Source organism: Oncorhynchus keta, chromosome 27 (assembly GCF_023373465.1).
Source record: "Oncorhynchus keta strain PuntledgeMale-10-30-2019 chromosome 27, Oket_V2, whole genome shotgun sequence".
NCBI classification, from domain to species: domain Eukaryota; kingdom Metazoa; phylum Chordata; class Actinopteri; order Salmoniformes; family Salmonidae; genus Oncorhynchus; species Oncorhynchus keta.
The window spans coordinates 42,754,061-42,781,626 of record NC_068447.1 but is presented as its reverse complement, the minus strand read 5'-3'; the positions used below and the strand labels follow the sequence as shown (position 1 = coordinate 42,781,626).

Below are 27,566 nucleotides of genomic sequence, written 5' to 3'. Positions count from 1 at the left end.
CTCAGACAAAAGTCTGGGGAACATTTAGTGTCTTCTCTCCATTCCTCACCCATACGTACAACAATAATTATACTTAGTCATCCTCGCCTTGTTTCTTCCTCCTTCTACCTCTCTTTCTTGCAGGATTGTGCCTACCATTGAATGGTTTTGCCACAGAAGTCTTACCAACAGGTAACAACAGGTGGGTTAAGGACATGTGATGTAGTTGTAGAGAAGCATGAACAAGCAGGCAAATTGTAGGTATTTTATACAACATTATACAGCTGTTTGTTTCCTTCCTCCCCTCTCATCAGGGTAGGTGGAAATATAACCATTAGCATTGCCATTCATCCCATCTATTTTGTGTCCTTTTGAAAAGAAAAATGGTTCAAAACTATGGAGCCCATCTCTGCCACCATTTCTTTTATGTCGATACTATCTCAACATTTCAAGATAGTTAGTAAAAATGCTGAGTAACGTAAGTACAAATTGAACTTATACTTATAGGATATGTTTCTTAATTTGTAACATTGTGTGGTGATTTCAGAGGCGGTACCACATGAGTGTTTTCCTGGAGCCCAGAGTTTTCCCTAATCTGGTAGGTTAACATAACCAGGTAAAACTCAGAACCCTAGCTGTAGGGCGTGACATGGTAATAAATCAGCTGTAAAACGGTTTTATATGGGCTATGATGGGACCAGATTTTTCTAATCAGGTCAAATTGTAAAAAAATAAATAGACAACAACTATGATTGGATAAAAGAACTAAACAGAGCTGAGCTTGATTTATGCAGGGTTAGTTCTATTGTCCATTGCAGTTGTTTTCTTGTTAAAAAAAAGAAAGTTGTGTCCACTGTTGGAACACTGCAGCGGGGACTTGCTTCCATTAAGCCACAAGAACATTGAGGTCAGGCACTGATGTTGGGCGATGAGGCCTGGCTCGCAGCCGGCGTTCCGATTTATCCCAAAGGTGTTTGATGAGGTTGAGGTCAGGGGTCTATGCAGGCCAGTCAAGTTCTTCCACACTGATCTCGACAAACCATTTCTGTATGGACCTCAATTTGTGCACAGGGTTATTGTCATGCTGAAACAGGAAAGGGCTTTCCCCAAACTGTTGCCACAAAGATGGAAGCACAGAATCGTCTAGAATGTTATTGTATGCTGTAGCATTAAGATTTCCCTTCACTGGAACTAAGGGGCCTAGACTGAACCATGAAAAACAGCCCCAGACCATTATTCCCCCTCCACCAAACTTTACAGTTGGCATTATGCATTCGGGCAGGTAGCATTCTCCCGGCATCCGCCAAACCCAGATTCGGCGTTGGACTGCCAGGTGGTGAAGTATGATTCATCACTCCAGAGCGGTGAGCTTTACACCACTCCAGCCGACACTTGGCATTTGCGCATGGTAATCTTAGGGTTGTGTGTGGTTGCTCGGCCATGGAACCCATTTCATGAAGCTCCAGACTAACAGTTATTGTGCTGACTTTGCTTCCAGAGGCAGTTTGGAACACGGTAGTGAGTGTTGCAACCGAGGACAGACGATTTTTATGCGCTAAGCACTTCAGCACTCAGCACACTACGTGCTTCAGCATTCAGCACAAACTCACTCGTTCTGTGAGCTTGTGTGGCCTACCACTTCACGGCTGAGCCATTGTTGCTCCTACACATTTCCAATTCACAATAACAGCACTTACAGTTGACCGGGGCAGCTCTAGCAGGACAGACATTTGACGAACTGACTTGGAAAGGTGGCATCCTATGACGGTGCCACGTTGAAAGTCACTGAGCTCTTCAGTACGCGCCATTCTACTGCCAATGTTTGTCTATGGAGATTGCATGGCGGTGTGCTCGATTTTATACACCTGTCAGCAAGGGAGTATGGCTGAAATAGCCGAATCCACTCATTTGAAGGGGTGTCCACATACACTATATATACAAAAGTATCTCAAACTTTGAAGTTAGTATCTTGACATTTTTTGATAGTATCTCGACATTTTTATATAGTATCAACATAAAAAATAATAATTGGAGGTGGGAATGGGCTTCCATATAAAATACACTTCATTATGTTCCCCTATAATAGCCCAAGGGCTATATTTTGTAATAAAATGCTTGCAATCAAAAACACAAGGATAGAGAGAGGGAGGGGGGGGGGAGAAAGAGATAGAGGGAGAGTGAGCGAGAGATCTTACAGGTGTTGCCTACACAGGGAGGGAGTGGGAGATTTTTTAACGCGGTTTGTTGGAGATGGAACAAAATCAGTTCCTCAAAGTAACTCGGTTTTTATAAACAAAAGGATGCTCCGTGTTCAACACTCAACAGTAACTTGGACAAGCTACCGAGGGCGACAAAAAAAAACATTTCTAGCAACTTCGGGTTGGTTATTTCCCTCATTTATTGAGATCTATGTTGGACTTCATAAGTAACCGCACTGTACTGATCTCAGTCGAAACGGGGAATTACCGTAGAAGTGGTGGTGAGGAGTGATTTTTTAAATTCCTTCTCTTCACTTCCCGGGCTTCTCCTGCTTAAAAGTGCACGCGCCCTCGGCTATTTATTTGACGCGCGAAGTTGTTCGCGGAGTCTCATCGCACCTGGGAGGATTCGTACCTGGATACACTCCATTCAAAGACGCCGGGTGGAGAAATCTTCTTGACTCCAGTGTCATTACAGTAGGAAGACAGAGAGTGAGTAACAATAAGGCGCAGTGCATGCTTTTTGATTTGATGTGTCCGTTCCCCAGATGTGTCATGGAGAGAGTGAGACATGTTCTGAACAGTGATACAAACGAATATAAATACTGTAGGCTACCTATAAGCTACTAATAATTCGATTAAGTGTATAACAAATCAAATTACTTGATAATTGGAAGTTAATTCCTTTAAAAAAGGCTGTTAATTAAATATTTAGGGATCGCTTGGGATGAACATAAAACTACATTTTGTCAGATTTTGTAACATTTTGTAAGACCTCATAAAAGATTTCAGTAATTGCCTTATTTGGGCATGTATCTGAAAAGAGGACCGGAAATTAAACACTGTCCTCCATGTAGAAAATACCAGTTGTTTTAAATGAGAGTGGTCAGTGTCAAACCTCAAGGAGCGTTTGATTTGTAGCTTGGATAATTATATTAATTGGATGGGATAATATAAAATAATATAAATATAAACACTATATGAATGTATTTTGTTTCCTTCACCTTTCCACAGACCTTGTGCATCCCAGAATAGAGGAATATACCTTGGAACACAAAATAAAGATTTTATTGGTTTCTCTCCCCGGCACCCTCCAATTAAACCAGGACACCCTATAATACCACTACCATCCTTTAAACGCAGAGGACTAAAATGATTCTGACAGGGAGGGAACTCTGAACACATCGACTTTATTTGTTCCTTCTCCTCCTATCTTTTCCCTCACAGCCATGACACATTTAGTGCAGACACCTCTATGAGGTGAGATGCAGTCCTTCGTAGGGGGACATTAAGTAAAGCAGATGTGCTCTATTTAATTAACAAGAGACTGTGAATGACTCTTTATTAAACAAACACAAAACAATTGCCAACTACAGTACATAATTAGCTGAATTTGGCACCTGATGTCGAATCAGTGAGCTCTGGATAAGTTCTGATGTCACAAGTTTAACTATTGTACCCTCTCTTGGGCTGGGTTTGGTTGATGTTTGATGCACAGAAAAGAGAAGGAATTTATTCAAAGCAGAGACTAGAAGAACTCTGGAAGACAAGAACTGGGGAAATAAAACGGGTGAAAGAGGCTTAATGAAATAAATGATGTTTTCTATAAGCTGTCCAACACAATCCAAACCAGATCTTTGTCCAGATCAACTACAACACAGTGTTGTCTGAACACTGATTTTAAAATAGTTAAATCCTGTTCCTTCACCACCCCTTTCCCTTCGTCATCCCCCTGTTCCCTGTTGTTCCTCTCTTCCCTTCGTCATTGATCTCTCCGTCCGCCATCTTCCTTTTTCTCGCCCACATTCTACTCAGGGTGTCTCAACGGACCCTCTCTATTGGCTGCCTGTGGTCCTAGTCTGAGAGCACCATATTTATACAGCAGCCAAACCTCTCCATGCACTCCTTCTAGTCTTTCATTCACCCATCCCCCCTTACACTCTTTCATATTCTGTCTCTCTATAGTCCACCCTGGCACCCGGCAGCATTCCGTCTAAAGGGGAGGAGGACTTTCTGACCCTGGCTGCCTCTCGGCTCAGCCGCTGGAAGTGTGTCATCGGAGCCGCCGTGGGCGTGGCCATGGTCCTACTCCTCCTGATCGCCATCCCTCTATTGGTCCACACCGCCAAAGGTGGAGGAGCTAACCCAGGAAGTGGCGGAGGGGGGACCCATTATGAGATGCTGGGGAGCTGCAGAATGGTTTGTGATCAATATAGTACTGCCCAACCAGGCCAGGAGCTGACAGCCGTGTCCCCCCAACCGGACTACCCTGGGCGGAAAAAAACGGGGTACCGCGGGGTCCCTGGGATCTCTGGTCCTCCGGGTGACCCAGGGCCCCCTGGGGAACCAGGCAAGCCAGGCCCACAGGGGCCTCCCGGCCCTGGACCTAATGGTTACGTCCCCTCCTTCTACAGCCCTAAGATTGCCTTCTATGCAGGGCTAAGGAAACAGCATGAGGGCATCGAGGTGTTGAAGTTTGATGATGTGGTGACCAATGTAGGGAACTACTATGAGCCTAGTACTGGGAAGTTCACCTGTCCTCTACCAGGTATTTACTACTTCACCTACCATGTTCTGATGAGGGGTGGAGACGGGACCAGCATGTGGGCCGACCTGAAGAAGAACGGACAGGTAGGAGAGATAGAGAGTGTGCGTGTGCGTGCATGTGTGTTTGTCCGAGCAACACATCTCCACTGACCATTACCTCAGAGTCACTAATTGACTCACTTTCACCTTTGCTATACAAGATTGGTCACTTTCAATTCACATCAAATTCCCATGTACCTATGGGCCGCAGCAACACGGCAGCAAAATATAGCTAAGAAAATATTTTCCCTCATTAAAGAGAAGTTGTGATTTAAAAACACCATTTACACTTTCAAATCACAGTTACTAATATTTGTATTCCCATAAGCCGTAGCCAAATGACAAGTGGCAGTATGCTGCCGTCGGTCTTCGCCAGAGGAAAGTAAAATGAGTCGATATAATACATCAGGATTGTGTCCCAAATGGCACCCTATCAAAAAAAGAATAGTGCACTATATCAAAAATAGTGCACTATAAAGGGAATAGGGTGCCATTTGGGACACAGCCTGTCACAACTCGGACGAGTCAGCTTACACGTCAGATAGATAAATAAATAATGAAAGTGAAACTGACAGGCCACTCATCCACTCATCCCTCGTTCCCTGTTCTCTCGTTCCCCTGGTACTAATTAAAGATAGAGGGCCTGATGGTGGGAAGAGGAACAAAAAAATTGGAGAGGAAAATAAGAGGTGTGGGATAAATCACAGGGATTTAATTTGAGGACTTTAACACTGCTATGTTTTCATCTGAATAAATCAGACAGTCACCACGTTCTTTATTTTAGCAGTGTGGCATTCAGTCCTTTAAATGTGTCCAAAGCCTGAGTGAATCTATTTGGCTACCAGTTAGCGATATCAGATATATTGTCATTCTAGTCATCTCATCACCCTGTTAAATCATTCATAACTCCTAGATTAGATCCCCTGAAACACCACCCCCACCCCCCACTTCTGCCTCTGCTCTACCCCCGTATGCCCCTCTCCTGCCTCTCCTGCTTCTACCACCCTCTACACCCTCCTCTCTCTACCCCCTATCCTCCACTCCTACCCTCCTCTCGTCATTGCCCATTGATTGTCCATAAATTATAGTTTTACTCAATTCAATTATTTAACGTCACAGAGACCCATGTCCATCTCACAACCATCAGGTGGCCCCATTTATTTTAACAGGTTATATAGAGATCAGATCTCATATTAGAAATCGGTTTAAAGGGACAGTTTACCACTTTTTACCCTCTTATTCATTATCTCCAGCACAATATCAGTGTTCATGTTCCACTCGAAATATAAAAAGATGATTTTTCGAGTTACCTCGACTGCAGCCTAGTCAATTCCCCCAAAAGTTTTTCGGGATATGTATTTAGCTTACTTAATCTCGGAAACCCAGAACTAAAATCTTGCCTAGTTGCGTCTGATGCTCAAGTCCTGTGGGGAGATGTGTTATAAAAGTTACCAGAAAGAGGGGCGAGAGCAAGGCGGTTGCACCACCCTTCTCTCTCTCCGCAAGTTGCGGGCAATTCTATGGGCCAAATGTCCCCTCCTCTTCTGAGATTGGAAAGATGCAAGTACCTGCGAAATCATGATTTGTCCAAATGGTCATCGACGAAAAACCAGCGCACCAAGACAATGTTCCTTGTTAGTCGTTGCGTCCCACAGTCTGTTGACAAATGCAATGATACCAGTTGTGGTACGTGCATCTGTCCACGTGAGAGATTAGATGTATGTAGATAGAAGTGTGGTGTAAATTAATCACTACTGTTTTGCTGCATGGTCTTATTCTTGTAAGAGTTCAAATTCGAGTTGATGAGCATTGATTAGTAATGTCTGACCTGTGTCTATATATTCCTCTCTGTCACGTAAACTGATTGAGATGGTGGCTGCCTGACCAAGAATAAAGTAATGTCCTGTTGAATTCCGTATGCTGTCTCTTGTCCAAGTCTTATCGTTCATATACCTGATGTATGTATGTATAACTCTTCGTACCCTCCAAACGGTGCATTACATTCTGAACACCTGAGGCAGAAGAGCTCTATGCCTGAGGCTATATCCCTATCAGTGATGGTACAGTATCTACAAAATGGCCGCTGTGTCCAACATGCTGTATTCCTCCTGACTTCAGAGTCAAAGGACCTCTTCTTCCGTTGCCGCAGGTGCAGCAGTATTGCAACTTTGTGAGAAAATTCTGTGTCCCCCAAATGGCAGCCTATTATTTCTATAATGCACTTTTGACTGCAGCCTATAGTCCTCAAGTAGTGTCCTATAGGGCTCAAGTAGTGTCCTATAGGGAATGAGGTGACATGTGGGACACGCCCCACAGTGTCTGTCTATAGCTGGGGCTTTAAAGGGTTATACTGTAAACACAAAATATCAAAGTCGTGGAAATGACTTCTTCATAGCCACAAGGGCATTGAGTTGGTCTGACTGATAATTAAATGAATCAAGTAAAAATATAAACTTGGGAGAAAATGCGTTCCACCCTGAAAATCTATGTGAACGCCCACACCCCCACCAAGCTTCCCTCATTGGTGGTCTACATCTTAGTCACCATTTACATAGTTACATTCTTTTTCCAGACATAGATCAATGCCTCAGTTATTTTCCATGCTCTGGTCAGCGTCCGTATGGTAGTTGTTTCTAAATGAGACGCAGGTCACGGAGTCCACACAGGACATGAAGCATGTCTATAGCCAGCCAGCCAGCTAGAGGTGCAGCTAAGCCCTGTGTGTCTGTCCAGTGTCCACTCTAAGGCAGATTGATTAAGTGTGTGTGTGTGTGTGTGTGTGTGTGTGTGTGTGTGTGTGTGTGTGTGTGTGTGTGTGTGTGTGTGTGTGTGTGTGTGTGTGTGTGTGTGTGTGTGTGTGTGTGTGTGTGTGTGGTGCTATGGCCGTAACCTTATTAGATCTTAGACATGTTATAGAAATCGACTGTATGTGGCTATTAGACAAATATATAGACAAAAGTAATATAAGCTACATATATTTGCTCTTAGCAATGTGTTTTCTCGTAGATTATTTAAATAACAACGATTGATTGTCATCTGTAAAGGTCAGCTTGTCATTCTGCTAGATGTACGTAGTGACAAGCCAATATTACATTAGCATCTCATGTTGCTGATGACAGTGATGCTGTGTTGCTGTGACTTCCCATTGACACCCAGCATATGTCATCCTCCTCATTATTTTGGGCAAACTGTGAAGGGGTGCTTTTTTTCCCTCAGGCATATAGTCGGAGGGAGGCTCAAGTTAAAAACCCTGGCATGTGGCCACTTTTGATTTCCCCAATTATTCAAAGAAGGAGCAGTATAAGTATAAGTCTATTATTTTGTAAGATTTTTTAACATAATTTATTATGCATGTATTAAGCATATTATTTGGGTACAGGGGCTTTTATGGTAGAAATATTGCTCCAATATGTGAAAGGATTATTTACGTAGGTCTGCTATTTTTGCTGGTAATGGTGAAATGAATGACAGAGAGACAAACAGTCGTGAGGGAGGCATGGTAGGATTATGAAGGAGATTTATGTGGAGGTGGGGGTTGTGTGGGAGCAAGAGAGAGAGAGAGTCAGAGCAGAGAGAGAGAGGGACAGAGAGAGCGAGAGAGAGAGCGAGAGAGAGAGAGAGCAAGAGAGAGAGAGAGAGAGAGAGAGAGAGAGCAACAGGGGGATGGAGATGGCCAGGAGAAGGGGAGTGAGATCCTCCATGTGAGGCCGCCACACTGAGCTGATCCTGGGGCTGCGAGGAGAAAGGGGGCCCCTGGGGCCAGCCTAGAGCCTGGGGCTGTCTCTCTTTCTGTGTCTGGCTGGGCCTGGCCCTTTCAACACAGAGTCTCTGGTAAACGGTCCTGGAAAGGAGGGAGCGAGGGAGGCAGCTGCACTGTCATTTCATATACAACCTGGGATGTGTGAACGTGTGTGTTGAAAGAGTCAGAAGAGGGTAGACGAAAGGAGAAACACAAAACAGAAGGACCAGAGGGATGAGAGGAGGGGGGTGGTGGTGAAGGAGGGCTGGGTGTGGCTAGGGTAACAAACTGATCAAGCACAGCTATTCTGTGAGACCAGCAGGGAGATGTGAGGGTATACAAAGCCTTGTTTTTATCTGTAGTGCCTTGGTCCAGTGGTAATAAAACTGACAGGATTCATTGGCTGTGATATACTGACCTATTAGAGCGAAGCCAATAGAAAAGTAGCTCTTTAGAGAGGGGACTCTCTCTCTCTCTCTCTCTGCTGCACATGGCAAGACAAGACAGGCAGGCAGAGAGTGAGAGCGGGATGAGGAGAAAGCAGTAGAAATAGAAGATTTATTGAAAAGGTTTTAGCTGCCCCAAGAGGACTCTTGGTTGGGTTTTACAGGGAAACGAGCTACTTTAGCATTGCATTGTTTTCTAGAGTTTTGTTGGCATTTTACATGAATGAGGGTGAGTGCTAACAACATCTAATGGGCTACCTTCTTAGAAATACAGTTGACTATGTCAGTGGCATTAATGTGATATGCAAAAGATCTCATTTACAATATACTATACTTTGGGCTAAATTGTACATTTTGATACCATATGTCAAGGTTTCTCTTCTTCTCACAGTTTGTTTTTGGCGTTTTACATAAACAGTCCTATACAATAACAGTCTAGACTACAAGGTCTGGATATGTAATTAAAATGAAAACAAAGTTTATTGGCTGCGTGCACAGATTTGCAGATAAATGTGCATTTGGAAAGTATTCAGACCCTTTCCCTTTTTCCACATGTTGTTATGTTACAGCCTTTTTGTAAAACAGATTAAATTAATTGTTCTCCTCATCAACCTACACATTACCCCATAATGACGAAGCGAAAACAAGTTGAGACATTTTTCCAAATGTACAAAAAATTCAAAACAGAAATACCTAATTTACATACGTTTTCAGAACGTTTGCTATGGGACTCGAAATTGAGCTCAGGTGCATCCTGTTTCCATTGATCCTCCTTGAGATGTTTATTTTTATTATAATATTTTTTAGGGGGTAGATCAGCTTTAATATGGCAGATAGATTGTAGCTTCCATCAATGTAATTGTCTGCATCATTCCCAATCCCCCATATATATTTTTGTAAATATATACAGTTTAATTCAAAAGTTTGGACACACCTAATCATTCAAGGGTTTTCCTTTCTTTTCACGCTTCTCTAGATTGTAGAATAATAGTGAAGGCATCAAAACTATGAAATAACACATCATGTAGTAACCAAAAAAGTGTTAAACAAGATTAGATTCTTCAAAATAGCCACCCTTTGCCTTGATGAAAGCTTTGCACACTACTGGCATTCTCTCAACCAGCTTCATGAGGGAGTCACCTGGAATACTTTTTCAACAGTCTTGAAGGAGTTCCCACATATGCTAAGCACTTGTTGGCTGCTTTTCCTTCACTCTGCAGTCAAAGTCATCCCAAACCACCTCAATTGGGTTGAGGCGGTTGATTGTGGAGGCCAGGTCATCTGATGCAGCACTCCATCACTCTCCTTCTTGGTGAAATAGCCCTTGCCTAGCCTGCAGGTGTGTTAGGTCATTGTCCTGTTGAAAATCAAATGATAGTCCCACTAGACGCAAACCAGATGGGATGGCGTATCGCTGCTGAATGCTGTGGTAGCCATGCTGGTTAAGTGAATTCTAAATAAATCACTGACAGTGTCATCAGCAAAGCACCTCCACACCATTACACCTCCTCCTCCATGCTTCACGGTGGGAACCACACATCCGTTCACCTACTCTGCGTCTCACAAAGACACAGTGGTTGGAACCAAAAATCTGAAATTTGGATTCATCAGACCAAAGGTCAGATTTCCACCGGTCAAATATCCATTGCTCGTGTTTCTTGGCCCCAAGTCTCCTCTGACCAGTTGATGTTGAGATGTGTCTGTTACTTGAACTCTGTGAAGCATTTATTTGGACTGCAATCTGAGGTTGGTAACTCTAATGAACTTATCTTCTGCCGCAGAGGCAACTCTGGGTCTTCCTTTCCTGTAGCAGTCCTCATGAGAGCCAGTTTCATCATAGCTCTTGATGGTTTTTGCGACTGCATTTGATGAAACCTTCAAAGTTCTTGAAATTTTCCGGGTTGACTGACCTTCATGTCTTAAAATAATGATGGATTGTAATTTCTCTTTGCTTATTTGAGCTGTTCTTGTCATAATATGGACTTAGTATTTTACCAAATAGGGCTATCTTCTGTTGTCACAACACAACTGATTGGCTCAAATGCATTAAAAAGGAAAGAAATTATACCAAATTAACTTTCAACAAAGCACACCTGTTAATTTAAATGCATTCCAGGTGACTACCTCACGAAGCTGGTTGAGAGAATGCCAAGTGTGTGCAAAGCTGTCATCAAGGCAAAGGGTGGCTACTTTAAAGAATCTAAAATAGAAAATATATTTTGATTTGTTTAACACTTTTTTTTGGTTACGACATGATTCCATATGTGTTATTTCATAGTTTTTATGTCTTCACTATTATTCTACAATGTAGAAATGAGTAAAAATAAAGAAAACCCCTTGAATGAGTAGGTGTGTCCAAACTTTTGACTGGAACTGTACATACAGTGAATTTGGAAAATATTCAGACCCCTTGACATTTTCCACATTTTGCTACGTTACAGCCTTATTCTAAAATTGATAAATTGCTTTTTTCCCTCAACAATCCACACAACAAACCCCATAACGACAAAGCAAAAACAGGTTTTCCTAATTGTTTGCAAATGTATAAAAAATGTAATAATGAAATATCACATTTACATAAGTATTCAGATCCTTTACTCATTACTTTGTTGAAGCACCTTTGGCAGCGATTACAGCCTCGAGGCATCGAGGTTATGATGCTACAAGCTTGGCATACCGGTATTTGGGGATTTTCTCCCATTCTTCTCGGCAGAATCTCTCAAGCGCTGTAAGGTTGGATGGGGAGCGTCGCTACACAGCTATTTTCAGGTCTCTCCAGAGATGTTCGATAATGTTCAAGTACTGGCTCTTGCTGGGCCACTCAAGGACATTCAGAGACTTGTTCCGAAGCCACTCCTACGTTGTCTGGCTCTGTGCTTAGGGTCGTTGTCCAGTTGGAAGGTGAACCTTCGCCCCCAGTCTGAGGTCCTGAGCGCTCAGGAGCAGGTTTTCATCAAGGATCTCTCTGTACTTTGCTCCGTTCATTTTTCCCTTGATACTTACTAGTCTCCCAGTCCTTGCTGCTGAAAAACATCCACACAGCATGATGTTGCCACCATGTGCTTAACCGTATGGGTACGGGTCAGGTTTCCTCCGGACGTGACGCTTGGAATTCAGGCCAAAGAGTTCAATCTTGGTTTCATCAGACCAGAGACTCTTTTCCCAAAATCCAAGCGGGTTTTCACGTGCCTTTTACCTAGTTTCTCTAGTCTGGCCACTCTACCATAAAGGCCTGATTGGTGGAGTGCTGCAGAGATGGTTTCCTTCTGGAAGGTTCTCTCATCTCCACAGTGAAGCTCTGTCAGAGTGACCATTGGGTTCTTGGTCACCTCCCTGACCAAGGCCCTTCTCCCCCGATTGCTTAGTTTGGCCGGGCGGCCAGCTCTATGAAGAGTCTTAGTGGGTTCCAAACTTCTTCCATTCAAGAATGATGCAGGGCACTGTGTTCTTGGGGACCTTCAATGCTGCCAAAATGTTTTGGTACCCTTCCCCAGATCTGTGCCTCGACACAATCCTGTCTCGGAGCTCTACGGACAATTCCTTTGACCTCATAGCTTGGTTTTTGCTCTGACATGCATTGTCAACTGTGTGACCTTATGTAGACAAGTGTGTGCTTTTCCAAATCACACGCAATCAATTTAATTTGTGGACAACAGAAAGTAAAAAGCCGCCCCCTGCTGCTCATGCTCCCAGATGATATTTATTTACGACAGGCATCAATATCCCAGGTGGGGGTAGAACATCCTATATATAGGGGCAGTACTCAGTGACATCACTTCCTGAAACAGGAGGTAAAGAAAATGTAGAACATAGTTTCCCAATATTAACATTCAATGAATCAAAATATATGATCATACACAGGGAATGTGATCAATATTTACAGTAATACACATACAATATTAAATTAGGATAAAAAACAAACACAATTTAGACATTGAAACTATAGTCAAACTCCTCGTTATGGCCAAGAGGAGACAGTGTGTTCAGCCTGTGGATCCAGAAAGAATCCCTTTGAAGAAGTTTCCTCTCAATGTCCCCTCCCCTGCGTGACATCTTGACCATTTCTATTCCAAAGTATCTCAGACAACTAATTGGGTGTCCAGCTTGTACAAAATGAACAGCAACCGGATGTTTTGTCTCACCTGTTCGTATGTTGCTGCGGTGCTCACTGGTCCGTGTCTTAAGGCTTCTATGGGTTTTCCCTGTGTAAGACAGACCACAAGGACATTTCAACATGTAAATAACATTGGTGGTAATCAGGCCCTTGATCTTAAATCGTTCTCCTGTGCGGGGGTGGGTACGCTGCATTGAGAACATTTGTAATTACCTTCCGGAACCTTGTCCAAAAAAACTTTCCCTTTTCTCTGGTGGGTAATCAGATTTAACCACAATATCTCTCACGTTTGGAGGTCTTTTAAAAACCATACGTGGGGGATATTTAAAAATGTGTTTCGACTATGGGTCAGTATCAATAATGTACCAGTGCTTCCTGATAATGTCCTTCAATGCCTTACACAATGGTGAGAATTGGGCAATGCATGATGGTACATGCTCTGCTTTTTCTTTGACTTTTGGTTGAAGGCTTTCCAACTGTGTTCGTCCTTCAAAACGATCATTGGCATGTTTTACCCAATTGTCTTTGTACCCCCTTTGCTTAAACCTTTGTGTGAAGTCCGTCGTCTGTTTCTGATAAGCTGCATATTCTTCTGATAAGATTGAATTGACTTATAGGGAGACTTTTAATAAGTGGACGAGGATGAAAGATGTCACCTCTAAGGAGGATATTCCTGTCCCTAGGTTTCCTAGTGGTTAGAGCGTTGGGCCAGTAACCGAAAGGTTGCTGGATGGAATCCCTGAGCAGACAAGGTAAAAATCGGTTGTTCTGCACCTGAGCAAAGCAGTTAACCCACTGTTCCCCGGGCGCCCGAAAACGTGGATGTCGATTAAGGCAGCCCCCCGCAGCTCTCTGATTCAGAGGGGTTGGGTTAAATGCAGAAGACACATTTCAGTTGAAGGCATTCAGTTGTACAACTGACTAGGTATCCCCCTTTCCCCTATAGAGATCTGCATAGAGGGTGGTTTTGTCCTTAATAACCATTACATCAAGAAGACTTATTTGTGATATGTCATAGTTAATGGTGAAGTGAAGGTGTTCATTCATAGAGTGTAGATAAGTATGGACTTCCAAAAGTTCTTCCTGGGTGACAGTATAGATCATGAAAATGTCATCCAAACATCTCCGAATTAGGAGAATATTGAAGAGAAATGGGTTAAGGTCTGGATTCAACATCACCTGTTTTTCAAACATTCCTAGATATAGGTTAGCATAATGAGGAGCCATAGTGCTCCCTGTCACTGTCCCTTTGGTTTGGAGGAAAAAGTCTCCTCTGAAGATAAACTAGTTGGAGGTTAGTACTAGTTCAGCCAAGTCCACAATGCAATTGGTGCTGGGTACAGCATTAGGGGTAGAACTTGAGGGCCTCTTGGCCGCCCTGATGGGGGATGTTAGTACATAGACTGGTAACATCAAGTACACAGAATATGATTTTCAGGTATATGGTCCACTGAGTAAAAAAAAAAGTATAAAATCAATAGAGTCTCTAGTATACTTGGGGAGGGAGATTGTCCAGGGTTTCACAAAATGGTCTACAAAGGTAGAGATATTCTCTGTCAGAGATCCATTACTACTCACAATGGGCCTGCCTGGTAAAGGTAGTGTCATGCGCTTGTGAATTTTGGGTAGAGCGTATATGACAGATGTGATTGGGCAGTCAGCTTTCATAAACTCATATTCTGTCTTTGTAATTTCCCCTTCATTCCACATTTTTGACAATTTATAATGGATCAGAGACTTGAATTGATTGGTAGGGTCCTTTGGGAGTCTTTTGTCAAATTCATCATCACTAAGTTGTCTCAGAATTTCCTTTTCATAGTCTACTGCATTTAGTATCACTATTGCACCTCCTTTGTCGGCAGGTTTTATAATGATCTTTCAGTTCCATAAGAGTTCCATAATATATTATTTCTCTGCTTTGGACATCTTGTGGAATACCTTGTACAATTTATTCTTAGTCAGGAGATGATGTACATCTTTCTCAACTAGGCGGCAATATGTTTCAAGAGAGGGATATCTTTCGGGTGGTAAAAATGTGATTTTCCTCTTACAATATGTATTTTCCCTTGTCATGTCCTCAGGGCGAGAGTCAGGTTCATTGTCATTCAGGTTATCAATGGGGGAAAAACTTTTAGAACTGTTTCCTGTCTGGCTGCTAATATATTCAATAGATTAACATTGGCAGGTGCATAGGGAGCAACCCCATTACCAAAAAAACTCAGTCAATCTCAAACTCATAGCAAAGGCTCTGAATACTGATGTAAATGAAGAATTTCAAGTGTGCAAAAATGTCATTATGGGTTATTTTGTGTTTTTATTTTATTTAATCCGTTTTAGAATAAGGCTGTAATGTAACAACATGTGGAAAAAGTCAAGGGGTCTGAATACTTTCCAAATGCACTGTATATACAGATTATATATATAATGATGTGTATAGACAGTATGGACTGTGTATAAATAGAAAAGGTGTGTACAGCAGTAGTTAAATAGGATGAGCCATGACTAGAATACAGTATATACATTAAGAACATTTTCCTCATATTGAATTGCACCCCCTTTTGCCCTCAGAACAGCCTTAAAGCTTACAGACCCTTCCTTAACCTGTCTCCTCCCCTTCATCCTACACTGATTAAAGTCAATTTCACAAGTGATATCAATAAGAGATCATAGCTTTCACCTGGATTCACCTCATCAGTCTATGTCATGGAAAGAACAGGTGTTCCTAATGTTTTGTTGTACTTAGCTTAAATTTAAAGTGGGTAAAACAATATGTAAACATTATTAAACTGACCCCTGTTCAATGATTCTATTTACATAGGTCAGCAGTGTCTACGGTTCAGGGCAGGGTACTGGGCTGGGTAGAGGCCGGCTAGTGGCGACTGTTTAACAGTCTGATGGCCTGGAGATAGAAGCTGTTTATCAGTCTCTCAGTCCCAGCTTTGATGCACCTTTACTGTCTCCGCCTTTTAGATGGTAGCCGGGTGAACAGGCCTTTACTGTGTACATACCTGATTACTAATTACTCTGGCGTGAAGGATCAAAATATCTCTATTTTGAGAGATTTATATGACATAATCATGAACTCTTTTATTGGTTGCCTTGAAGTCTCAAATACAGGTTACATCACTTCTTCATAGAGTCAGGCACCGTACATAGGCAGAGCCAGAGCTTCCTTCGTTATAGTACTCTGAAGGCTAATTATATTATATTTCAGCAGCTTTACCATATCCATGTTTGTGCCCCAAATGGCATCCTATTCCCCATTCTTTTGACCAGAGTCCACTAGGGCTCTGGTCAAACGTAATGCACTATGTAGGGAATAAGATGCCATTTGGGAAGCAATCCATGTCACTTGGAGTTAATACAGGTGCTGGTCATTACAGAATGGGCCAGGGGCCTGACATTTTAACACGGCCGTATGAAATCACTTGACCTTTCAGGTGATCTATTAAAAGATTACGGGATTAAAGATTAATAAGAGCCAGGGATAGCTTCAATCAGAGGGAATGAAGACAGTATGCCCATATTGCACATTGTATTGAGGTCCCTACCACTTTGCCCATTATTTCCAGATAGTGTACAGATCGTCCGCGTGGGACTACAAATGAATAGATTAACGATAGCACCACCACAAAGTTAATGAGAGGTTAGGGGAGATGTTGTGTTTAAGAAGTATAGCATGACATATTACCCCTCTGTGATATAATATAAAGCAGTGTAGACTGTATTAGTGTAGACAAGACCATTGCAAACGTGGTAGAACGTTAAATACCAAATCTCTATTACTTTTGATGGCAAGGGCAGGGGAAAAACTGCCGTCACTATGTCACCGCCATAACCTCTAGCTCCAACCACATGTAATGTCCCCTAACAGCAATGAAGAAAACTACCACGAACACAGACACATACAGGTGGAGTTAACTTGGGAAATATCCCCTGGGGGAATCACGTCAGCATGATTCATTCATTAGTATACTGATTTCACGTAACTCATAACAGACATCGACATTGTCTAGGGGGTACAGAATGGGTTTAGACCAGGGCTCTCCAACCCTGTCCCTGGGCAGCTACCCTCCTGTAGGTTTTCGCTCCAACCCCAGTTGTAACTAAACTGATTCAGTTTATCGACCAGCTAATTATTAGAATCAGGTGCGCTTGACTAAGGTTGGATCAAAAACCTACAGGATGGTAGCTCTCCAGGAACAGGGTTGGAGAGCCCTGGTCTAAACCCATTCTCTTTCTCTCTCTCTAATGCTTTGTTCACTTGTCTGGCTATCATGACATGTTGCATGTCTTGTCTATACATCTGTCTTGTGGTGTGATCTCAGTCTGGCCCTCACACCACCCATCTCCCTATTGCCTCGTCTCTCAGCCCACACATTCCTCCCCTCTCATTCCCTGATATTCCTCCCCTCTCATTCCCTGATTTCTTTCTCTCTCTCTCTCTCTCTCTCTCTCTCTCTCTCTCTGTCAACCTTTTGCCATCCTTTTACTGTCATGTTTTTTCTAAGTGGTGCGTCTCTGTCATGTTCTTTTTCTTTCGTCCTCCATTCCCCTGGCTCACTGTAGGACTATCCTTCCTTTATTCTATCCCTCTGACTGCCCACTGAGCATAGATGGTGCAACAACAACAGAAAGCATACAAACAAGTCGGCATGATCTGCCAGTAGCCTAGCGGTTAAGAGTGTTCGGCCAGTAACTGAATGGTTGCTGGTTTGAATCCCCAAGCGGACTAGGTGAAAAATATGTCCATCGTGCCCTTGAGCAAGGCACATAACCCTAATTGCTCCTGTAAGTTGCTCAGGATGAGAGCATCTGGTAAATTTCTGTTGAGTATGACTTATACAGAACGTGGGGCTAGTGTTCTCTTGTTAGTGTCTGCCCTGAGATTGGAAGGTTTGGGCTTCAAACCCCGGTTGAGTCATAATAAAGACTCTAAAAATGGGACCCGATGCCTCTCTTTTTGGCACTCAGCATTAAGGAGATGGATTGGGGGTAAGGACCTAGGGGCCATTCTGGCTCAGACAAGGCTTACTTACTAATGATTAGCCAGGTATGTACACTCTTATAAAAATGGGTTGCAATAGGGTTCGTCAGCTGTCCCCATAGAGAACCATTTTGTGTTCCATGTAGAACCTTCTGTAGAAAGTGTTCTACATGGAACCCTAAAGGGTTCTACCTGTAACCAAAAAGGGTTCTTCAAAGGGTTCTCCTATGGGGACAGCCGAAGACCCCTTTAAGGTTCTAGATAGCACCTTTTTCCCTAAGCTTAGCATATAGATATCATAATGCCACTTGTTGTGGAGAAGGATATAAGGGCTCATACGTGCTTATCAAGCATTATTATACCTTTCAGCCTTAAGTCAAGTGTTACCAATGACACAGTACAGTGGGTGGGGTTGAGAGTCATGTTAGTTGAGCTGCAGATCATATTCTGAGCCTGTCATGTGGTGCGCTGTCTTGGAGATGTGCGTCGGTTGTCTGGAGAGCTGACAGAGATCGAGTGGCCTGTGCTCAGAGCCGTGGCTGCCTGGACATGGAGCCTGATAGAGCCAAGGACAGTTAGGCTACTGATGCCAGACAGACATATGACTACAGAGTTGAGATATAAATCTTATATACTCACTCCTCTCTTTTTTTAAAAGACTGTGAATATAAGATAATATGTACTTTATTGTCCATTAACCCTCCCCCACGCACACACTATTTTTGGTCATCAAAGAGCTGCTGTAGCTGTGTATGGGGTTCTCAGGCATGTGTAATGAAGCAGAAGGCTGACTGGCTAGTGTAGAATAGATGAGGAAGAGGTTAACATGGGACAACGGGTCATTTATGGGGTTGGAAGTCATCCAGTCAGGCAGTCAGATCCAGAAACAGCAACAGTATCTTCCACCACCAGCTATTGACCTGGGTACGGTTTCCCAATAACGATGGAACTTAGGCTTACGAGTGTTTTGACGATGCATCTTTCCTACAATGGCTGAAGATGTGACATACGTTTCCCAAAACACCATGCAGAGGGAACGTTCGCAAGTCCTTGAGGAATGTGTCGATACTGATAGGAACGAAAGAAAGGCAATGCTGCCCTCGGATCAGCTTTCTCCATTCAAATCTTACCTTAACGTTAGAATTGTTCCACAACACTGACGACAGATCAGCTCCTAGAAAGATATTCTAACCTATGGCTGCAAATATTGAGGAGGCTTATTCTAACCATAGACATTAAAACCAGTAGATAGTGATAGCGCTGACGTCATCCACGGATTCCTATTGTCGTGACGTGACTTTTCATTAATGTGAAGACTGTTATATCAAATCAATTCTCTAGGTGTTATTATTATTACGTGATTAAACTAATCATGTAAACATTAATTAACCAAGAAGTCGGGGGCACCACAGGAAAATGTTGTTTAAAGAGTTAATATCTTCAGATATTTTCATATCTTATCGATTACAGTCACTTATTAATGTATCATTACCTCATCAGTCATTCTGAATGTTGACATTTCTTGTAGTCTGCACAAACCCTACTTTATTGATGAATCAGCGATACACAAATTGGCTCAATTATTTATTTACGAACTAATTAAACAATTACAGAATACACAAATACACACTGACATTATAGAGTAAATAGTCTCTAGAAGACTACCAAAACAGGACAGTTTGGTTATAACACGGTGGGGAATTCAGAGAGAGGAGGGGGGAAGGAAGGGAGACAAAGGAGTTACTCTATCGGACTTTGGGAAGCCACGCTCACGAAAATACCAGATTTTTAATCTAATAGCCGCTCATTCGGAAAAGAGAATGCAATTTATGTATTTACGATTGAGCAGTCCTTGATCGTCCAAATCCTTTGGTCACGGCTCTGGTTCGGCCAACAGAGATCACCATGTCCTTGGGTAGAGCTTCTGGTCGTGGTGGTGGTAAGAATGGTACTTCGACGTACCCTGTACAGTAGTTATTAAAGTTGATCTCATTAGAATGCTTCAGAGGCTGTCGGTGTTCTCGTCCAAGGCTACGTATGTTTCCATCTGCAGATTGATAACGTGACGTCTAGAATTTGCTTCTTCTGTAGTGATCGATAGTTTCAGAGTTTAGAACCATTTTGCAACATTCGGCTTACACGTCAGTCTGCTTGGTCTATAGAGTGGTAACCATTTCAACGTGGGGACCAGCGTCCTCACGTTCTCTGGTCTTGTCCTTTGGTAGAGTTGTAGTTTTACGCCTTAGTCTGCATGGCCTATGGAGTGGTAGATTTCTGAACCATTTGTAACGTATTCAGCTGGTGCTGCACGTAACTGGTCTTTATTTAAATTCTTCAGCGCGTCCTTTTCAACACTTTGGGGAAAAGGGCATTCCATTACGTTTTGCATAATCTCTGTGCTCACGTGGGAGTGGTTACTGACTTGATAAACTTTACATGAAAAAACATTTTCTCATTTAGAAGACTAAAATCACATTTCTATTTTCTCAAAAGTATTCTGATACTTAATCATTCATTTTATACAACATTCAGATGCAAACCTCATAATTGAGAAGTGTAGACAAACAGATACAGTTACAGTATGTGGTTCTACCGTCTTTCATGATGTTACAACATCAAAACGAATTCGACATGAGGGTTATTTTGGTCTCCACTGACCATTTCCACATTCTCAAAAATTGAGATGTTGCTTAATTCTGAAATTTAGGGTAGGTAGGAGTTTTGGCGGGAGAAGGTACTTTGTTCTACTAAGGTCTCTCCCTCCATACTGCTTGGCAAGGGAAGGTATTTACGAGCATCATTAAACTGGCCAACAGCGCCAGGAGAGGGGGAGGGGGGGTCTTTGCCTAGCCGGCACCCCTGATCTCCATCTCAGGACTGACAAGTCATTACACTACGGAAAACTCCCGATGGCGCATGAAACCAGAAGTATTTGAATTTGAAGGGCGCCATATTTCTGAATGGGGCTGAATGGCACCAAAAGATCGGTAAGGATCATGGTGAAAGTGGCCGTAAGTAGCAAAGGATCATGGTCAATGTAGTCATTTTCTTCCTGCCTGAGAGAGTAAATTTATGAGCACACCACACCCCCTTCGGTGCACTTGCAAAGAGCGTGCATGAGGGCGAGAGCCTCCACGTAGCCTGTCGGCCCATGATTGGTCTGTGTCTGTGTCAGCGCGTGGTCCTGTGTGATGACAATGTAGTAGTCAGAATGGAAAGGGGGATACCTAGTCAGTTGTACAACTGAATGCCTTCTACTCAAATGTGTCTTCTGCATTTAACCCATTTAACCCAACCCCTCTGAATCAGAGAGGTGTGGGGGGGCTGCCTTAATCGACATCCACGTCTTTGGCGCCCGGGAAACAGTGGGTTAACTGCCTTGCTCAGGTGCAGAACGACAGATTTTGATTTTGTCAACTCAGGGATTCGATCCAGCAACCTTTCGGTTACTGGCCCAACGCTCTGGATCACTATTTAATTAAATATCTCAATTTGTAGCGAACTTTAAAATCATTTACTGTGGGAATTGACCTTGAACATAATAAACACGTTTTAGAACCCAAAACGGTCTTCCAAAATGTTTTAGTTTGGCTGTTCTGGCGATTGTAATTTACATAGGCTTTCTTGGGCAGACCAGGGCTTTTGGCACCGCGAGGTTGCTACACAGTAGGCGAGAGCTTGTGACTTCACGCTCCAGACCAGACACTGGGGGCCTGATTCTAATCCTTACCCTATAATAATGTACTGAATAAAGATTTGGCACATCATTGTGCACATGTTAGGCCATACATCATGACATATAATTAGCCTTCGGACAGTAGCCTACCAGTAGCAAAATAGAACACATTTGATTGAAAATTAAATGTATTTCAATTGAATTGAAATCGGCCTATAGCCTACTGTATTTATATTTTAATGCAGTCATCTCGGTTTTAATTTGAAGCATTTTTTATAAGTCCCTGGTTTGTATCAATTAAAAGACATTGGCAGCTTTGTATTTGTAGTCAACTTTGTTCTGAAGTTATCAGTGGTGACAGAAATGTGATTCTATGTTTAGCGGAGATCTTCTGTGTATAAAGTGAAGTGGAAGGGCAGAAAAAGCATCACAACGACGCACTTAGCTGTTCTACGAGTGGCCTGAGGAAGGCGTTAGATTACGAGTGTTTTCACATGCCACGTTATTGACAATGGTGATGGGAAACAGCCAGGCGATTTTACGATGCACCTACCAAGGTTCTAACAATTTACTTAGCCTTAAGATGCTTTCGGGTTAACCAAGCTTTATGATGCTAGCTTAGTGCTAGTAGCAGAGCTCAATATGCATGGTATTGACTGGCTGTCAGCGTCTCAAATGGCAACCTATTCCCTTTATAGTGCACGGCGTTTGATCAAGGCAAGTATGACTGTGGTCAAAATGTGTGCAGGGAATAGGGTGCCATTTGGAGTGCATCTGCTGTGTCAGGCCCAGCCTGAGCGTCAGACAGATTCCCATTTGCATGCTGTTAAGGAGCTCAGTCTGTATTGACCCGCAGGCAGTGGATCATTACTTGTTTGTTAAAACATTTAATTGGGTTTACTCATGTGGACACGTAGGCACACATGCATGAATTAAGTTACTGTTACAATTGCCTATTTTAAAGCTATAATCTTGATGGTTTTATCTGTATTTCAAGCCATGCCATTTGCTCTGTCTGTTCTGTCCTTCCCCTAACTGTCTTCCCCACTGTGTGTGACAGGTGAAGGCCAGCGCCATAGCCCAGGATGCGGACCAGAACTACGACTACGCATCCAACAGTGTGATCCTGCATCTGGACGTGGGGGACGAGGTGTGTGTACAGCTGGACGGGGGGAAGGTCCATGGAGGAAACACCAACAAATACAGCACCTTCTCTGGGTTCCTCATTTACCCCGACTGACCCTGATCAACCGTCCCCGCCCCCCCACACACACACTGAAAGGATGAAAGGACATAGACTGAGTGTGTGGTTTTTGAAATTAAGGAGTGTTTCATGAGCGTGTTGAGTGTTATTAAGCCAATCATGACCAAGTATGTTTATTGACCCCTTGTGTGTGTGAACATATGAATATTACAACATGTACAGAATAGGTACACAAGGTTGCATTGGGAAATATACAGCATATGCCATATGTACCGTCTACTAACATAGTGAGTTGGACATACAGTTTAACCAAGATAATCAGTCCTACCCATGCATTCAGCATCTTCAGTGGGACCAAGGTCGGGAGTGTTTTGAATCAATACCAGGTTAGCACACTGAGCTAGAGCCAAGGAATTAGCTCCTGGAGCCATCACAGTTTTCCAAAGTTCTCAACTTCGCTACATTTAACCCCCCTCTAATCCAGTGGGCAGTTCAGTTTAAGACCACTCGGATAGTTGCCAATCACATCCCCTCGCTAGCTGTTTAAAAAAATAATAGCCCTTGCTGTTTCAAAATAAAAGTCCCCTGCTGTTTCAAAATAAAAGTTCAAAGTACAGTATGATCCCTGTTGTTCATAATCTAGGACGGAACTGCTTTACTGTTATAGTATTATTTTTAATTATCAATTGTTTATTTATTTAAGTTATAAAAATACCAAACAAGGAAGGACACAAAAACTGATAACAAAATAAAATGAAGACAGCATTCAAAGCAAACCCATCTGTTTAAGCACAGATGGTTGACCTTCTATAACCATCAGACCATGAGGCTAGGGGAGGACGGAAGGAGAGGAGTAGAATACAAACACACGCACAACATACACACACATACAGTACACACACACACTGAAATGGCAACAAACACAAAAGACTGGACTGAGTGGGTGAGCATGTGGTTTTACAATTACGTGTTTTATGGGTGTGTGATGAGAGAGTTGTGTGTTGAAGCAATCATCATGACCAAGTGAATTTCTTTCCTCCTGTCTGTTTACATTTCAGAGTGTGCACAAGTAAGGATATCAGAAAATGTACAGGGCCCAACTTCCCAAAATCATCTTAAGTATAAATTCATTGTTAAAACCTTAGTGTGAGCATCGTAAAAATCTTCAAGCTGTTTTCCAAAACCGTCGTTATTAACGTTGCACGTGAAAACGCTCGTAATCTATGGCATGCCTCAGACCGCCCATAGAAAGCCAAGTGCGGCGTTAGATGCTTTTTGGCCTCCAGCGTAACTTTATACACAGAATATCTCCGCTAAACATAGAATCACATGGTTAACACTACACATATAAAGTTGCAATTGTCTTTGCAATTGATACAAACAAGCGAGGTATAAAAAAATATTATTCAAATTAAAACCAGATGACTCCGTTAAAATATTGATACAGTAGGCTTATAGGCCTATGTCAATTGAGTTATATTTTGCTACTGTAGGGTACTGTCTGTAATTTGTCTCAATATAGTTAATGATGTGTAGCCTAACGTGCTCAATGATGTGCCCAAATCTCGATTTAGTGCATTATTATAGGGTAAGCATTAGAATAAGACGCCTCGATATTTGCAGCCGTAGTCATATCTGTCTAGGAGCTGATCCGTTGTCAGAATTGTGGAATAATTCAAACGTTGAGGTAAGACTTAAATGGAGAAAGCTGATCCGAAACCAGCGTTGAATTTCTTTCGATCCTATCAGTATCGACACATGCCTCAACGACAGACAGCGAACGTTTTCTCTGCGTGTTTTTTTTTTTTAGGTATGTTACATCTCCAAAACACTCGTAAACCCAAATCCCATCGCTATCGGGAAAATTGGGCGCAGTATAGGTGCACTAACACTTGGTACATTGAATTATCCAGCATATTCCATGTCTCTCTTCTACTTACATTGTGAACTGTACATATAGTATAACCAAGATCATTAGTTCTACCCATTACACATTCGGAGTGACACGAACTGGTTATTAAAACCGGATTGTGAGTGTGTGATGCAAGATCGTGTTAGCCCACTGAGCTAAAGCCCGAGGCGTTAGCTTTGGGAGCTAACATGAGTTTTTAGTATTATGTAAAACCATCTGATGTGTATAAACACTACTCTACTCTCTGTACCATTGGGATGAACGCCTGACAAGCTTTTGCTTCCAAGGTGTACACGGAATTACTATTAAAAATATCTATAACAACAACACTGCTGTTCACTTCACTATTCTTACATGTCTGGTTTGGATACCCGGGGATGACATTCACCAGCAACTGTAAATGGACTGGGGACTGTGTTGGAGCCAGCTATGTTAACAGGATAAATAAACAGCACATATATGCACAAACACACACACACTCTAATTTGACATTCATTTGGAGTGACTGCTTGGTGCTTGAACTGTCTGTGTGGAATTGGAAATGTGACCTGTGAGCAGTATGGCTGTGTGGTTGTGCGCGAGAGAGAGAGGATTGGGATCGAACTCCCAACGGGTGGCCACTGCCTCAGACCAACCTTTCTCTAAATGGATTTCCAATATGTCTAGTTAAGACACAGCCTTACAATGAAACATTAATATATATTATTGACCAGTGCTGTAGAAGATACACCCTGCTCTAAAAAAAATCCATCCAATATGTTACTTTTTAAATGGCAAGGATATCTATCTCGACAGAACTAAACGGACATGAAGTGTAACATTGTTTAAAAGTATCAGGTGTTTAAGGCATGTGGATTTGAAGCTCTTAGGATGCTCTATTATGTCATCCATATGACCCGTAACAACAGGTATTAGCTGTCACAACAAACCACGCGTAACATTCGGTAAATCTAGGATGTTATTTAAATGCTTCCTAAATAATTATGATAAGGATGAATAAGCTATGTTACTCTTCACACATGTATGGAGAGCCTATGGAATTGTCGCGTGGTAAATCAAGACATGTCAATACATTATATTTGACGTGATCTTGATTTCTGTGTCTGTGCTTAACGTGTCATGTAAAACGCATGATTAGTTAGAGTTGAAAAGTACACCATTAGAAGCAGATTATTGAACTGGCTTTAAAAAAAAAAGCAATAGTCAGTCCCATGCTTCTGTCACTTTCTCAGAGAATAAATCAATATGTAAGCCTGGTAATGACGGGAAATGAACATATACACGAATTATATGCATGGAGATTTTACCTGAAACTGTCATTGTTCCTCTAAATGATTTAATTGTGTGTATATATTTAGCCTATGCTTTTATCCAAAGCGATTTACAGTCATGTGTTGCGCCAATAGGAATCAGACCCTACGACCCTGGTGGTGCAAGAGCTGTGCTATACCAATTTAGTCCAAAAATCAACTTGGCTGAATGATAAACCTTCCATTATCATCTTAATTTTTCAATAATCATCCTAGTTTAGCTATAACTATTATTGGTATTGAGACAGCCTCGCAAGCAGCCTGATCTCACAAGTTCACATACATGTTCGCCACGCAGTGGTAATCAGTCTGGTAATTACTAGGCTAATTGAGACATTTATCTCTGGGATTCTCCAGTGATATGTATCCCATTTAGACAGATAAACGTTTTTTTCCCAGTATTTTCAAATGCGAGGTTGAACTAATTTATGCTTGTATGTAATCTTTGCTCTCTTCTTTTTATTGTAATTTCACTGTTGAAATATTTAGCCATCCAGAGGACGATGTCTCCTCCTTGATTGGTTCTTGAATATTACAGTACCTGTAGTATTGGCAGAGAGCAGAGGGAAACCTTTAATTAAAGGAGAGAGGCCTTCTGGAATTAAAGGGTTTTGGTGAATCTGTTGCCTGTGGGAACGAGTGGGGGATCTTTGCGTGTGTGCAAGGGAGAGTGTGCATGTGTGTGTGAGTAAAATACAGAATGCGAAAGTGTGTGTGTGCTCAGCCCCCTCGCTTGCTCTCCCCAGTAGTCCTGGCAGATAGATTCCAGTGTAAAATTAATTGGTGGAGAGGTTTTGAGGCAGGTTGCAGGCCATTAGAGGTTCCCCTGTCGAATGCAGAGCCACGAGGATCACACGCTCACAAATTGTAGGTTTAAAATAATCAATACACTTTACTTACATCAACACAAACACAGGCCTGTGCACATACGCTCAGTAATTAGTGGACAACCTATTCACCCCTGTGCTATGATACCTTACCTTTTGCACGCACACACACCGATAGATCTCTTGGTACCTAATGAGAGGAAATAGTTGACTGGTTGTGAGGGGAATAAGGAAAAGGTCAGGAAGCCAGAGAGGAATCGGTCTTGGCACACTAAGCAACATAACATACAGGATTCTACTGGGAATGTTCCAGAACACTGTCATACAGCTTCATGCTCCAATCGAGAACACTGTCATACAGGATCAGACACTGATCAGTTGACTGTTGTACAATCTCAACGCAATAATTATCTTTTTAAAATTCAGTCAGAGCCAAGGAAAGTTGAGGTTGAAGTGGTTGTAAAATACACAAAAGCTCTTAAGAACAATATTACACTGGTTACAAGAGAACTTCGTAACTATAGAAACATTTAATATGAAGAAAACTATTCCCATTTGAGTGCCTTTTCCAACAGTACAAACTCATAA

The 27,566-nt window shown here is 42.3% G+C and overlaps 1 protein-coding gene across 1 annotated transcript; it reads left to right on the top strand.

Annotated features, from left to right (window-relative positions):
• The first annotated feature begins 2,497 nt into the window (after window positions 1–2,497).
• LOC118360120 (complement C1q-like protein 4) lies at window positions 2,498–23,545 on the top strand. Its single transcript, XM_035739254.2, has 3 exons — window positions 2,498–2,669; window positions 4,143–4,808; window positions 22,786–23,545. Exons 2-3 carry the CDS (start codon window positions 4,257–4,259, stop codon window positions 22,963–22,965), a joined length of 732 nt encoding a protein of 243 aa, XP_035595147.1. The 5' UTR covers window positions 2,498–2,669; window positions 4,143–4,256; the 3' UTR covers window positions 22,966–23,545.
• Window positions 23,546–27,566: the final 4,021 nt, after the last annotated feature.

What these genes read in the sequence shown, in the direction of transcription:
- LOC118360120 (XM_035739254.2), top strand. Translation starts at nt 4,257, where the DNA reads ATGGTCCTACTCCTCCTGATCGCCATCCCTCTATTGGTCCACACCGCC. An exon ending in ACCTGAAGAAGAACGGACAG is followed by an intron (nt 4,809 to 22,785) that starts GTAGGAGAGATA and finishes TGTGTGTGACAG; the next exon opens with GTGAAGGCCAGCGCCATAGC.